We start from the raw sequence: 13,939 nt of genomic DNA, 5'->3' as shown, positions 1-13,939 counted from the left end.
GTCAATCTAAGACTGTGACTGTGGAAGTGCTGGAGAATTTCTCTATTGTGAATTACACAATCAAAAAGAAAGCTTGCAATGTCACCTATAAATTACAAGAACCATTAAAGAGGTCTGTTTGAAGCTAGTCCAAGAAACGTAAGAATCAGGATACACCCTTACTCTCATGGCTAGGGGGGGCTTATGCCAGGTAAAACAGGGAAAGACCTTACTGTAGGGCTGTGCCTGGATTTACAAAACAAACCAAACCCATTTCTTCAAAAACCTAAGGCGATTAGAAATACTTCCATGTTGCTAATCAAGTGGAATTGCTTTTGTTGTTAGACAGAAATGACCATGTGCTGGGCTTGCAAGCTAGCTACAGAGTTTGATGCTCTGAAACTAAAAAAATGCCAAAGGCAAAAATTTAAACTGCTTTGCCCCTCCAGGCTGCAAGCAAAGAAGGATGTAAATAATGCCAAAATGCATATTTACACAGCTTTAAAATTCTATTTGAAAGTAACAAAATAATTGGATGTTAGTGATTTCTAAAAAGAAATGTCAGCAAGGTTTTTTAATTATTATTGTTTGTTAGCTCTCTTCAGGAAATACCTGGCTGCATTTACAAAGGGGTTACGAAGAGAAATGGGAATGTTGTCCATCAGTGCTGCATCCAGTGAAGCTAACCTGTGAAGTGTGAACAATAATGGCATTATTTTTCATCTGTGTTTCTCAGCTGGGCCCAGGGCAGTCTCTTCATTGCTCCTTCTGACCCAGCAACAAAGCTCCGTCGCAGTCCCTGTTGAAAGGAGCTTCTTCCTGGGAACCGCATTGTTTTGTTAGCTCCTGCGTGCATGATTTTGGTGTGGTTTTGGTTTTGTTTTCCCAGAAGGTCCTCTGAATTTCCCCAGGAGTCCTTTCTTTCGATGTACCTAAACTCAAATTCATTGCTGCTTAACCTTGTAACGCATGGGTAATTCAAAGGCTTTGCAGTGGACTACTAAGGAGAGTCAGAACACAGGAACTGCCAGTGCTAGTTTCCCCTAGATTAAGAGTTTCCCAAACACTAGCAATGGTCAGTAATGGATGTCTGGCTAAACAGCGTAAGAAAAAGGGCATAAATGATCCTTTTCCTGTTCCTCTCTCATGTGAGGTCTCGGCCTGTCTTCCTTCCTCTACCACATAATAAGGAAGAGATCTGGGGCTGGCTGCCTGACTCGGAAAACCCTTCATGTTAATAGTGCATTCTCATTTACAGCATGGCAGGAAAATGGATTATCTGCAGGACCAGGCTATCAGTATTCGGAAAAAATGCTTGACTAAAAGGCTGTCCTTGGTATGTTTTCTTTTGCACTACAAAGTTGTTTTTCCCTACCCACAGACAAGCACCAGCAGTAGGAAACCACAACTGAAGATGGCTGTATGATAACATTACTCTTGCTGGCTTAGGATGATTTTTAAATACTTTTTTTTCTCATGCAGAACACGTAATTAGTTTAATCATGAAACATATTTTCCATGTTGCATTTGCCAGATCTGATGTTAAGAATTTAATATTACTTTCACCAGAGGTGAAAAAAAAAATGCAGAGAAAATTAAGCAGCATCAGTCTTTCTGAATGTTATCTATCACAGCGTGATAGAAAGCTCCAGACATTAATGTAATCCAAATACATTTGAAATTTTACAGTAGGCTTTGAGTAGCTGCCTTCAGGTCCTTTTCAATTGGACCGATTTCTATGTTGTTCTTTATCAGGAACTCCTAAATTTCTGTTGCTAGGACCAATATCAGAGGTGGCAGTTTCTGGCTTGTATCCATCTATGCATCATGGAGTATTTTGAAACTGCTAGGATGTGTACCTCTATTTGGGGCGGGGGGGAATTGTAGCTTCTTTTTCTGCTGAATCTAATACACTTATATCTACACAATTCAGAGCCTGAAAAATATTTCCATCTAGAATGACCTGGATTCTAGAAAAAAAGAAGAGGGGGGGAGATATATTGCTAAAGAAACATTAACTGATGGAACAGATGGGAAAGATGGACTCTAGAAAAAGATCCTCTCCATTCTGTCCAGCTCAGGAGGGTGACAAGTACAAAACAGGCCTGTTGAGGGATGGCTTCCTTGGAATGTCATATAAAACTACCCTGAGCTGGGAGGGAAGTGTCGTCAGTGTACACTGAAAGCAGTTACAGCAGTCTGCTGTTCAACTGCACATAGCAGCAGATCAGTACATCTCTAATTATTATTTGTCTGGCTGGCTAAGCAGCACAGCATTTAAAACCTAATTTGTTGTATAATTTAATTTTAATTGAGTCTCCTATCCACGCAGGACTCGTTAAGCTAGCTGTATGTTTCACTTGCTGTCTTTTTACATGGATACTATGGGAGAGCTGCAAGCGCTGAACCAATCGTTTGCTTGCACTGTGCTATCACCAAGGTGCAGTAATTCCTTGGTGTGATTGCAGAGGGATCTCTTGGCAGGAATATTTGGAAAATATGTTTTCTCAATGCCACAGTATAACAAAACAACTTCCTCCCTCTGCTAAAGCTATGGTTTACACAAAAGATTTGGTTGTTGGGCTTTTAGTTGCATCTCCCATGTGCTGGTATTTTCCTCTGCCACTTGGAGATAACAATTACTAGTCACTGTGAGCAGTAATAAAAATGAAGCATTGTGACAACACTTTAGAGAGATTGTAACTTCCACTGATGCGCTTCTCTTTGAATGTATAAAAGGTGCTAGTCCTCGGTGAGGACAAAGTTGAAAATAAGCAGGGTATTTTACAGACAAATCCTTTTGGAGGAATACAGGCAGGCCTCAAAGAACCACTTTTGTGTACTATTATTATTAAGGGAAAAGTTATAGACTTAGGTCAATAATGCAAAGTTCTTAAGTACGTGCATCCATTTTGACTTACATGGGTGCTTACATTTTCTCCCGAACTGGGGTCCATGCAATGAGCACTGTGAAGCAGTACTGAACATTAAGTATCAGCTAAAACTGCAGATCTAAAACACTTTTCTATTTGAATAACATTGCTTGTATCAGTAGTCCCATGCACCTCTCCTGCACAGGTTGGTATCGTTGTGGGATTCATGTGGCCAAGGGGATCTACAGGGTTTCCAGGAAAGGTTAAGATAAAAGCAAAATCTGAGAGCCCAAGCCTGTGAACCAAGTAGGAGTATGAAAGCCAAGAATTGCAAATAGTTTTGTTTTCAGTGTTTTGTTCCTGTTTTCATGCCTTCTGATTTAATCCAAACTTCATAATCATTTGCGTGAAGAGGAAAGAAAAAAGTTTACTGTCTCTATGCGTGTTATGACTAATTTCAGAAGCTAATCAGCAACCAGCAGGGAGATCCAGGATAGCTCAGCTTCTTCCTCCTCTGTTTTGATGAACATAAAACTTAGAGTCCCTCAGATGAACGTGATAAAGGTATTCATAATTAAAAGGTTGCTACTGATGTTGTGCACAAGGACTACAATTTGTTTGCCTAAGAAGCCACTTTACATGGGGAGCTAATTGGCCTAAAAAGATTATGGTACAAGCGGTAAAAATGTCCCAGGAAAAAAAAACCAATACAGAGAAACAAGCAGATCAACAAGTGGGTAGTAACGATAATGTTTTACGCAAGGGCAAAAGGACTACCGAATTTCACGTGCTGACTTTCTCAATAGCTTTTGGGGGGGCCGGTTATGTTAGTCGATTTGGGTTAGGTTGTGGAATCCTCCAACGGCCAGATCAAGGAAAGAAAGACTGATGCATAAGAAGTCTTTCAGCAGATGCTGAGAAAGAAGCTCCAGCTATTTGAACATGTCTGGCAGAGGAAAGGCAGCTGCTGGGCCCAGCCGAGCATGAGGGGTGACTGCCTGAGGTAACTTGGCAGAGAGGCCGATGGGTGAAGGCAGCATGGGGTGTCTGGTGGGGAGATGCTTCAGACCGGCCTAAGACGGGAGCAGGATGTAAGTGTGCGAGGGGGTGATTTGTTTTCTATCATTTTAGCTGTCTGAGGGGGCTCCCAGCGGGATGGAGAAGGTGGGAAGATGAAGCAAGGATCTGGGGAAATGAGGACGAGCGCAGTGGCCTCACAAAAGCTGGGTTGGTGCAGTGAGGCCGGGAGCACAGGCCCTCTGGGCCCCACCAGTGCAGGGCCACAGGAGATGGGCTGCTATGGGGAAACTGGTGAGATCTTCCACTTGCTGTTTTGTTTGGGGGGTTTTGTTGCTTGTTTGGGTCTTTTTTTTTTTTTTTTTTAGTTCGTTTCCAATTACTGTAGAAAAGGACATTGAAATGAGGTGGTTGGTGGGGCAACAAAGTGACGATTCTTAAGATGCAGAAAGCTCTGCTGCTTGCTCTTGTCCCCGGTAACTGCAGGTTTTGGTAAGGGTACGACCCTCCCGATGAAAACTGTGGCTGCCCCTCGGGGTGTGAACCCCCATCAATGGGCACTGATCCTGCCTCAGTGCGAACGTTCTTTCTAAAGGATGTCCCTGGAACAGCAAGTATGTTTTTACTTAGCCGCTGTTGGCAAACTAATAAGTCTTCAACTCCGAAGAGTTAAACTACAATTATTTTTCACTGTCTGTGACCGATTAAACAAGCTCAGCCGGCTGTCGGCATACACAACTCCCACTGAGGCGCTCGATCCGCCCGCAACAAACATGCCCGCAACCACCTTGTCCCGCTTGCAAGCTGGCCCACACCCAAGATGTCCGCCGAGGCGTCTCCGGTCCCCAAGCCTCGCCATCGCCGTTCTTTTCCCTACGTACGGCGGCGTGCCGCGGCTTCGCCGGAAAACGCGACGCTCTAGCTCGCGTAGCTCGGTGGTGGGCGCCGGAAGGTCCGCCTCTCCCCCCGGTGCGTTCTCTATGGCCGCCGTGCACCGCCTCCAATGGCAGGCCTGGCCCTGCCCAGCCCTGATCAGCTGATGGTGGCAATGTCTGTTGACAGGAGCCGCCTCGGCCGCGGGACTGGGTGTAAGGGCCGGCGCCGAGGGGAGGGGGCGCCGGGCCGGAGGGGGCGGGCGGAGGCGGCCAGGGGGAGTGGGGGGCGCGGCACCCCCTTCCCTCCCCTCGCCGCCCCTCTCCGCCGGGGGAGCGGGGCCCGCTGGGGGCGGAGGGCGGAAAGTTGGGGAGAAGTGAGCGGAGGGAGGGAGGCAGGCCGGCCGCCCCAGCCGGCTCCCCCTCAGGCGGGGAGCGGCCCTGTGGGGTGGAGGCGAAGGGAAGGGGGTGGGCTGGCTGCGGGGGGCCGAGTGGCCTAGGGGGAGGGCTTTCTAATTCCACACAAAAGGAAGCGGGCAGGGCAGGGGCCGGGGGAGTCCCTGGGGGTATGAGGGGCTGCGGGGCGGTGGCGCGCAGGGCCCGGCCCCTGGAGGGGGAGGGGGCTGCCGGCGCGGCTGCAGGTCCCGAGCAAGCCCTCTCCCCCCCTTGGAGCGAGCTCTCTTCCCCCGCCCCGGCTGCTGTCTGATGGTGGGGTTTGGGTTTGCTTTGTTTGTTTTGTCAGATGTGAATCCAAATGGAGCACTCGGAAGGAGGCGAGCAGAGCCAGCAGCAGCAGCAGCCCTGGGGGAAGCTGATCCGGCTGGGTGCTGATGAGGCAGAGCCGCACGTCTTGCTGCTGAAAAGGGAATGGACAATTGGTCGGAAGAAAGGTGGGACAGGAACACGCTGCGCTGGTGTAGGGCGGTGTTCGGGGGATAGCAGCGATCCCCCCTACTGGCCTTTAAATCGTTAGAAGTTGGACTGAAACTAGTTGGGTGTCGTGCTTTCAACTGTTGGAGGCGCTTGCCAGGCAGTGTCTTGCTCCTAACTTACCTCTTGGCTCTGTGTGAAGAGGAAGTTTTACACTGACCTTTTCTTTTTTACCAGCTTGTGACGTGTACACGTTTACAAGTGAATGTGCCTATTAGGTTGTTTGTGACAGTTTGTACAAATAAGAAAAAACGATTGTTGATTCAGAAGAGCTTCTGTGTATCAGTCCTGTTTATGTTCTCATTTTGTTCTTGTGGTTAAAATGAGTTGCAACTGCAATGCAAAATGCTTCTCAGAAAAGAAAACGCCCACATAAAAGCCCTTAATTCTTCTGGCCATATAAAGATTGCCAACAAATACTGAAAGTTTCTCTGAGACTGGATTTGAAAGCTTTATTCCCAGAGTCCAGGGCTATTACTGCTTGCCTTTATTTTAAAGGATCTCATGCTTACTCTATTTAAAACAGTCATCGCAGTGTTTTAATTTTTTTACTCTGCCCTGACAGCACTAATTTTCAGTTTCCTGTTCATCAGGTCAAGCTATTTGACCAGTCACATTCTGTAAATAGTCTTGAACAAACACCAGATGCTATAGTGGTATGAGAAATTCAGATAATGTATTGTAGGAAAAATGTTTTGCCTATTTACATTTGGTAATATACATTTAGATTGCTTACCGTTATCTAAGCTGTGGGTAAATTCTTCAAATTGAGATATAGTTGAGGGTTATCTTGCAGAAAAAAGGTGATTTTTGTGTGTGTGTGTGTTCTGTTGCTTCCATAAATGTTTGCTAGTGGATTAATAAAATGAGCGGTTACAAGAATGCCAAGCTTTGGGTCACAAGTATTACTTAAAAAATCTTCAGGAGCATTAGAAATCCTTGTTTAGAGTATTTTGTCCTTCCTGCTCCCATGTGAAAGTCTAACTCCATAGAATAGAATGAAAACGTTGTCATGCTCTTGAATAAAATTTAGTCTACTCACTTTCAGTGGGCTTCCTGGCATCAGAAGTTGTGCGTCAACAGTTAACGCTGTAGCTGTTTATGGTTCCTTGAATATTAGGAGTAGACCAGAGATAAACTGTCACAGGCACGTGTAGTGGCTACTACTTTCCTTCTGGATACATTGTTTTTGCAGGCGGAGATACAGTACACCCACAGTGTGAATAGGTGGAAGTGAATCATGTTTGTTAATTGTAACTTTTGTGTAAGCAAGCCCTTTGAGTCATTTGTGAGAGAGATTAGTGTCTTACACAGGGAACCTTGAGCATTGCCTTGAATATTCAATGTTAAAGTGAAGTAAAAATACTAGATCTGCTCAGAGCCCTGGAATCATGGGTAGGAAGGTTTTGATCATGTCAACATTGTCATTAGACTTCTCCTACATATCCCTAAATCTTAGTCCTGTATTTTTAATCTCCCTTCAGCTTTATTAACGTAATAGCACTGTCAACAGAGATGAGGAAAATTTCCTATTTAAAAACAAAAGAAAAGGACTTTAACAGAACAGTGATACTCAGCTGTTTTTATCAGCTACTTCCCCCCCAATATACTAGAATGAAGCAGAAGTTAAATCCAATGAAATAGTGTTACGATGATGTGGAAAAAAAGCTGGGTGCTCTGTGATGTATGCCTCTAGAATTTAGATTAAACACTTCAAATATTTGTGAAGTTATCTCTGTACTACTCTAGATCAGAGTAATTGTGATTTGATTTCCATCTGTAAGGGCTAGGATTGGGGGTGGGGGGGGAGGAAACTAAAACCTCTTGAAATGGTTGAAATAAGCTTATATCAGCACATGGGGCTATCTCACCACTTGTATTTATGTATCCCATACTAGACTGTCTTGCTGCCTGTACGCCAGTAGAAATTTTGAACTATTGCAGATGTACATGAGTCAGTTTGTTGTGCGTTTATAGCCATGTAGAATGCTGATCTGTCTGTGTAATGTGTATTTTTAAGCACACTGGAAAATCTGCTTTCTTTTTAAGGTTGTGACTTATCTTTTCCTGGCAACAAGTTGGTGTCTGGAGATCACTGTAAAATCATAGTGGATGAAGAATCTGGTCAAGTGTCATTGGAAGATACAAGGTTGGTTCTTCTGTGAACTTCTACTTTTACAATCTTTTTAGTCTGTGAAGTAAAATCTTGTGTATTGCTCGAGGCATCAATAGTAAATCCTTCTCTCTTTTTCTGCTTTTACATCTAGATTTGGGGTTTTTTGGTTCTTTCTGAATATTTTCCTTTTTCTACAAAGGAATTCATAGTCTACTGGATGAAAAATACTGTTAATGTAATAGTTCTGTAGCATATTTCTTTAGACTTGTGAAAAAAGTGAGACCAGCATTCTTAAAAGCTCTAAGCATGAGTGTGCCTCATTTCAGACATTTGTGTAGGGAAGAAAATACCTGCAGTGATGATCTCAAAGCATAACATAGATGTGGAGTAAAAATCTGTACTTGTTATACATCTGTATGGTATTCAAAATACCTGTAGTCTGTATAGCATAAGTACTGTAGTAGTGTGGCAATTGAGGTGGACATGTCAGATAGAGATTAGAGCCTATTCAATCTAATTTAATAATAAAAGATGTTTGCTAGATGACTTCTATCGATATTTCAGTTTTGTTTCTTTTATTTAACCAGAATGATTATTTTCTTTTCTGGGTGCTTCTGTGTTACGTTAGGGCTGTGAGAACTGAAGCCCTTAATGTAGGACAGTATAAGCACATACTTCACTGGAACCACTGTTAAAAAGCTAAGCTAATTTATTAGAATTACTTTTAGTATATAAAGTTAACTACATACTTCTTCACATACTGAAGGCCAGTGAACTTGCTATACTGGTGAGGCTATTTCCTGTCGGGTTCTAAGGCTACTGTGGGAGTACAAATAGCACTGCAGGGGTTGTGGGTGGTTTCCAATGGATTGTAGTTTGCTTTCTAGTTTCCTGTATAAAATCTGAGATAGGAATTTGTATGGAAGGATATTTCTTAAGAGGAGATTGTAACTCTTCAGATTTTCATCTGCTTCATTTTTGACAGGATTTTTTGTCTAAGATTACCAAAAGCTTCTGGTTTATTACGTTTCAAAAACTCTGTGACATTTTAAAATGCTTCTGTAAACCACATTCTTTTTCCGCCAGGTTATTGCAGTCAGTAAAGAAACAAATAATACTTTTTTGCCAACTCTTCCCATTCCATATCTGGAAGGCATTTTACCCAAAGACGAAGACAACACTTAAAAATATATTGGTGTACATACATAAAGAAGCAGTTTCATGTTTGAGGTTTTGAAGGGTATCATGCTGAATCCCTGTTCCAAACATACCAGAATGCAATTAAATGTATTGTTCTGATAGCTCAGGGTTAGTATCAAATACCTGCTGAGCTTTGGACATAAGTCCATCCAAGATTATTCCGAAAAACCTTTGTACTGTCTAATTGAATGGCATGCACGTTTTTGGGGCGCACTGGCAGAATGTATGAGCTTCAGTTGACATTTTTCTTTCAGCAGAATTTTTGCACTTCTGCTTATTTTCTATCTCTTAATCAATTAGTAGCTATGTTGATATTAAAGGGACTCTTTTTCAGGGTGAGGAACTCACTTCCAGATATTTATATGGGCTATGCATTTCTTTTTATTTCCTCAAGTAAAACAGCACAGAATTATTCAGGTTGGAAGAGACCTCAGCAGGTCACTTAGTTCAAACTCTGTCACAGACGAGCCACCACTAGACCTGGACTAGGTTGTTTAGGCTTTTTCTGGTCAGGTCTTGAAAACCTCCAAGGACAGAGATTCTGTAGCCTCTCGGGGCCCTTATTCCAGACCTTAATTATCCTCATATTGATTTTTTTTTTTTTCTTCTCCTTGCATCTCTCTGAATCTTCCTCCTTTCAATTTATGACCTGTGTCATCTTAGTAAAGAACCTGTCTCTGTCTTCTTGGTAACTTCCTCATAGATACTGGAAGGCTGCTATTAGGTTCCCTGCTCACCAAGCCGCTTTCTCCCAGGCAAAGCAAGCTCAGTTCCCCTAGCCCCTTAGCTCATAGGTCTTATGCTCCAGCCCTCTGGCAATGTCGGTGACTATCTGCTGGACTTGCTCGAGTTTATCAAGACTTTCCTTGTACTAGGTGACCCAAAACTAAATGTAATATTTTAGATGTGGACTAATGAGTTCCAAGTAAAGGCGAATAATAATCACTTCACTTGAGTTTCTGACTACACCCCTGTTAATACTGCCAAGTGTGCTGTAGGCCTTCATCACTGCCAGGGCTCACTGCTGACTTAAGCCTAGGCATAAGTCCAAGGTGTATGATCTTACACTTAGTCATAAGATCCACCGAGAACCCTTGTTGGTTGGTCTCTAGCCTGTGCTGTTGTAGGTGGCTATTCCATCCCAGGTGCAGGACTTAGGGTTTGTCCTTGTTCAATGTTAGGATGTTCCTGTCAGCCCATGCCTGTAGCCTGCCTAAGTGCTTCTGAATGGCAGCCCAGCTCTGCCCCTGCTTTGGTGGCATTCGCAAGGTTGATGAGGGTATATTTCCTCTCTACTTCTAGGTTGTAGCTAGAGAAAATAACTAGGATAGGTCCCTGGATAGATCCCTGGAGGGCTTATGCTCCCAGAAGCTGTGGAATGGAATGCTAAATTTTAGGGAAATATACCAGGCCTACCTAGGGTGTCTAGAAAATGGCTTATAATTGTTATTCTCCAATGTTATCCCAAATTTCACGATGTTTCAAACAACAAATCAGGCCATGTTTGCCTATCACGGCAGTCTCAGAGCATAGCTGTAAATCAAAGCTTGAGAAACTGTCTCTAGTTTCAGTTGCATGTAGTTGGTAGAATTGGTTTAGACCAATGTAATGATAATATAAGCTAAAGAAATTGTAAATGATGCAGAAACATTCCTGCCTTTTTTTTTTCCCTGCACAACCCCACACCCTGAGGCAGAAGGTGCAGCAAGCAGAAAACTAGCAAAGCCAAATTAACTTTAATTTGCTGTATGATATATTCATGTAAAGGTGGGGCTTGTTACAATGGTAGTGTAATAGTACTCCATAGGTGCAGCCTTTCTATCATAGCTGCTTATGCATGTTACACTAATACATATCTAACAAAAAAGAATAAGATCCTTTATGTGTTCTGCTTGCCTGTGAGTTGATGTGAAGTGTGGCTACCATTTGCTGAATCAAGAGACTAAACAGGTTGATATGACTACTTGCAGAAGACAATCTGGTTTTGTGCCAAATATCAGATGAGCCCCAAAAATCAAGCAGACTGAAAGAAGAATTTTGAATGTTTGAGTTGGCAATACAGATGCCCAGCATCCCAGAAAAATACTGCCATGTCAGCTTTTTCTTCTCTGAAGTGGAAAATAGTTTGGAAACATTGGTGTGGTCAAGCTCAGATTTTTCTGGTGAAGAGGAATGCATTGAAGGAGGCAGCTAGTGTGGGACAGTTGAACTGAGTGAACTTTGTTTCTGTATTGTAGCTAAATCAAAGAATATCATCAAATATATGTAGACAACCAACATAGGTTTTTATATCCTTGGTAGTTCTTGGATCTACTTTGGAAAGAAATACCATAAATTTGCAGGTGAAAGAAAACGTGTAGAAAACTCAAAATTATAGAGTAAATAGAAGTATGGAAGTTACCAAAGCCAAGAGTTAGCAAATAGTACAATAAAATATTCACAGACTTGCCCTTTTTTGGTGTTTCTGCTTTATTTTCCAAACTATGCACTAGTTGCTTTATACTGCTTGAAAGAAAACAAATTATACAAGCTGACCTAACACAGTGGAGGCAGTAGTTGGCTTGCCCTAAGTAAAAGCAATTTTAAGATTCTCCATTTTGAAAAAGAAATTTTAAAGGCAACTAAGGTAGGGTTTTTTTTTTTTTAAAGATCTTCTTCTCTTCTAGGATTTTTTTTTTTTTTTAAATTCTAAGTAGTAAGTGATATTTCAGAGCAGGAAACTATTTACACAAGGCAATGTGACAGGCAAGCAGATACTCCCTTCCTGTGGGTAAATCGGAGGTTGACCTTCAGCTGGCACTGGTGTCCTTTCTGCTACTAAATTCTCCTCACCCTACCAGTCAAAATTATTTCTGTGAACATTAAAAGAATGGATACTGACATAGTATAGAAGGAATCCTATAATTTAGTAGAATTCAAAGCTCATTTCAGTTTACAGCATGTTCAGGATAATATGTATTTAAATAGCAGATAACTATTAAAACTATTAACTACACTATTTTCCTGGATGGACACCAGTAATTACTAAAAAGTAACAGACTGGCATTTTTCTTGGAAGGATACCAAAGTATCTTACATAGGTCATTCACCTACTTCAAAAATAAGCCTGTTCTGAGTAAAATGTAGCTGTTCACATCAATTCTGCACAGCAGTTGGGACTTGGAAATAAAGATAATGTATTGTTCATTACTCAAACTGTAGAGTCATCAGCCACATTGGAATTGAGTCAAGGCCTGATTTTTTTTTTCCTGCCACTCTTTAGAGAAGTGGCATTGGGACCTTTTGTGACATCATTTCACAATGCAGACAATTTATATCTGATAGTACTGTTTTTCTTCTCCACCTCAAAAATCATACAGCCAGTTGGTATTGATTTTATATTAAGTCCTAATGAATGGCCTTCATATTTGAGATTCTCATTGTACTTTCTACTTATTTCATGGGGACCTTACTTTAATTGGAAACATCAGAGGAATGCACAAATGTCATAATTTATCATTTGTGTCTGGTTAAAAAATACCCACAACATTAATCCAATATGTCACCATATCTGTTAAATGCCTCATGCTAAAGCCTGAAGCTGGAAATGAAAGACTAATAAAATTATCTGGGGTAGTTGGATTTTTTTCCTTTGATTATTGGCTGAGATATAAATACAACTACTTCAGTTTGCTAATGTATTTAAGAAAAGCTTATGTTTTTCTGTGTTAAGTGGTAGCAGTTTATTCCTACTTCATTTGGGTCCATGGGTGCCAAATAATTAATTAGTCAGCTCTCACTGAAATCAGTATAATGGTGCAAAACTGAAAAGATGTGGCTATTTGTAGTCAATTTGACAATTAAGGTCTTGAGTAGCTACTTCTGCAGCTTGCCTTGTGAGACAAACCATGAGTGGTTACTAGATGTGTGATGATTTCCACACACACCCCCCGCCCCAAGAATACCTCACTTGAATTACTGTCCCTTACAACCACCTTGGAACTTGGCAGTCATGACAGAGCAACTTCATAAAATATATTGTTGTGACGCTTTTTCCCTGTGTTTAGTGAAATATTGGGACTAGGAATTGCCTGTAGAAGGTAAACCTCAGTAAAAGACAATTCTTGTTACTTGAGTTTAGCTGGTTCATTGCAAAAGAAGGTCTGGAACACAGCAGATGGGAGATGCCTGCTTTCTTTTGCCTTTTGGAAAAGAAAGGAGGTCAAATTTGATGTTTCCTAGTTTTGTTTAAGAACCTCTGACAGGTTTTGAGTATTGTTGTAAGCTTTACTGTTTCTTTGATAATTGAAGGAGGTGCAGTTTTTGCTTCAACATAATTTTTTTAATGTATTATCACTAGCATCAATGTTAAGTTAATATAGTTTCTAACAGACTGACTAAAATTCTTTTTTCTTCTTAACTGCTAAACTTTGGCATTCTTTTAGTGATGTCTCTGTTCTGCTGGTTCTTTGGTGCTTTTGTCTTTCAGGCTGGTCAACATTTGTATGCCTGAGGTAAAAAGCCAAGCTTAAAATAGTTTTCTTGCTTCTAGAAGAAGCTTGAAGATTCTTTAATAGAGCAAATATCAATGCGACCCAAAGATTTTTGTTTGTTTGTTGATGTTTAAAGTAGCATTTTCATTTTTTTGTATCTTGATATTTATGTTGGATTAGTTGAGTCAACCATGTAGATGGCGAAGGCAGTTGCAGAGGTAAGAGCAAGAACTGATACCTTGATCAAGACTTGCTATAGTGAATCAAACGGGCTTGCTTTTCCTTTTGACTTTTTAATGTAATACTTTTGACTTTGTGTCTGAAAAGGTCAACAGGATGAAGTTCTAGTTTTGTTTCTCTGTTCATGTTACGAAATGACAAGAGTTTTTTCGAGGTTGCTTTTTAAAAGAAAAATAATGAGAAAGGAAGGTGTTTATTTCTAAATAGCCATCCCTCCCTTCTAGTGAGAAGCTTGCCTGC

At 41.5% G+C, this 13,939-nt stretch overlaps 1 protein-coding gene across 4 annotated transcripts in view; it reads left to right on the top strand.

Annotated features, from left to right (window-relative positions):
- The first annotated feature begins 4,814 nt into the window (after window positions 1-4,814).
- CHFR (checkpoint with forkhead and ring finger domains) overlaps window positions 4,815-13,939 on the top strand; it is a 28,872-nt gene continuing 19,747 nt past the window's right edge. For 2 of the 4 annotated variants that reach the window (XR_008579534.1, XM_054844512.1), the window contains exons 1-2: window positions 5,284-5,631; window positions 7,721-7,820. Coding sequence is in view for 3 of the 4 variants with exons in the window: in XM_054844512.1 (XP_054700487.1) it covers window positions 5,496-5,631; window positions 7,721-7,820 (236 nt within the window). In the remaining variant the exon portion in view is untranslated. Of the gene's footprint in view, window positions 4,839-4,859; window positions 4,958-5,283; window positions 5,632-7,720; window positions 7,821-13,939 lie in introns of those variants that run through there. The other 2 variants (XM_054844514.1, XM_054844511.1) reach the window with 2 other exon arrangements.

Source organism: Grus americana, chromosome 16 (assembly GCF_028858705.1).
Source record: "Grus americana isolate bGruAme1 chromosome 16, bGruAme1.mat, whole genome shotgun sequence".
Lineage (NCBI taxonomy): Eukaryota > Metazoa > Chordata > Aves > Gruiformes > Gruidae > Grus > Grus americana.
Note: the sequence above shows the minus strand (reverse complement) of the source record. Positions and strands in the feature narration are given on the sequence as shown.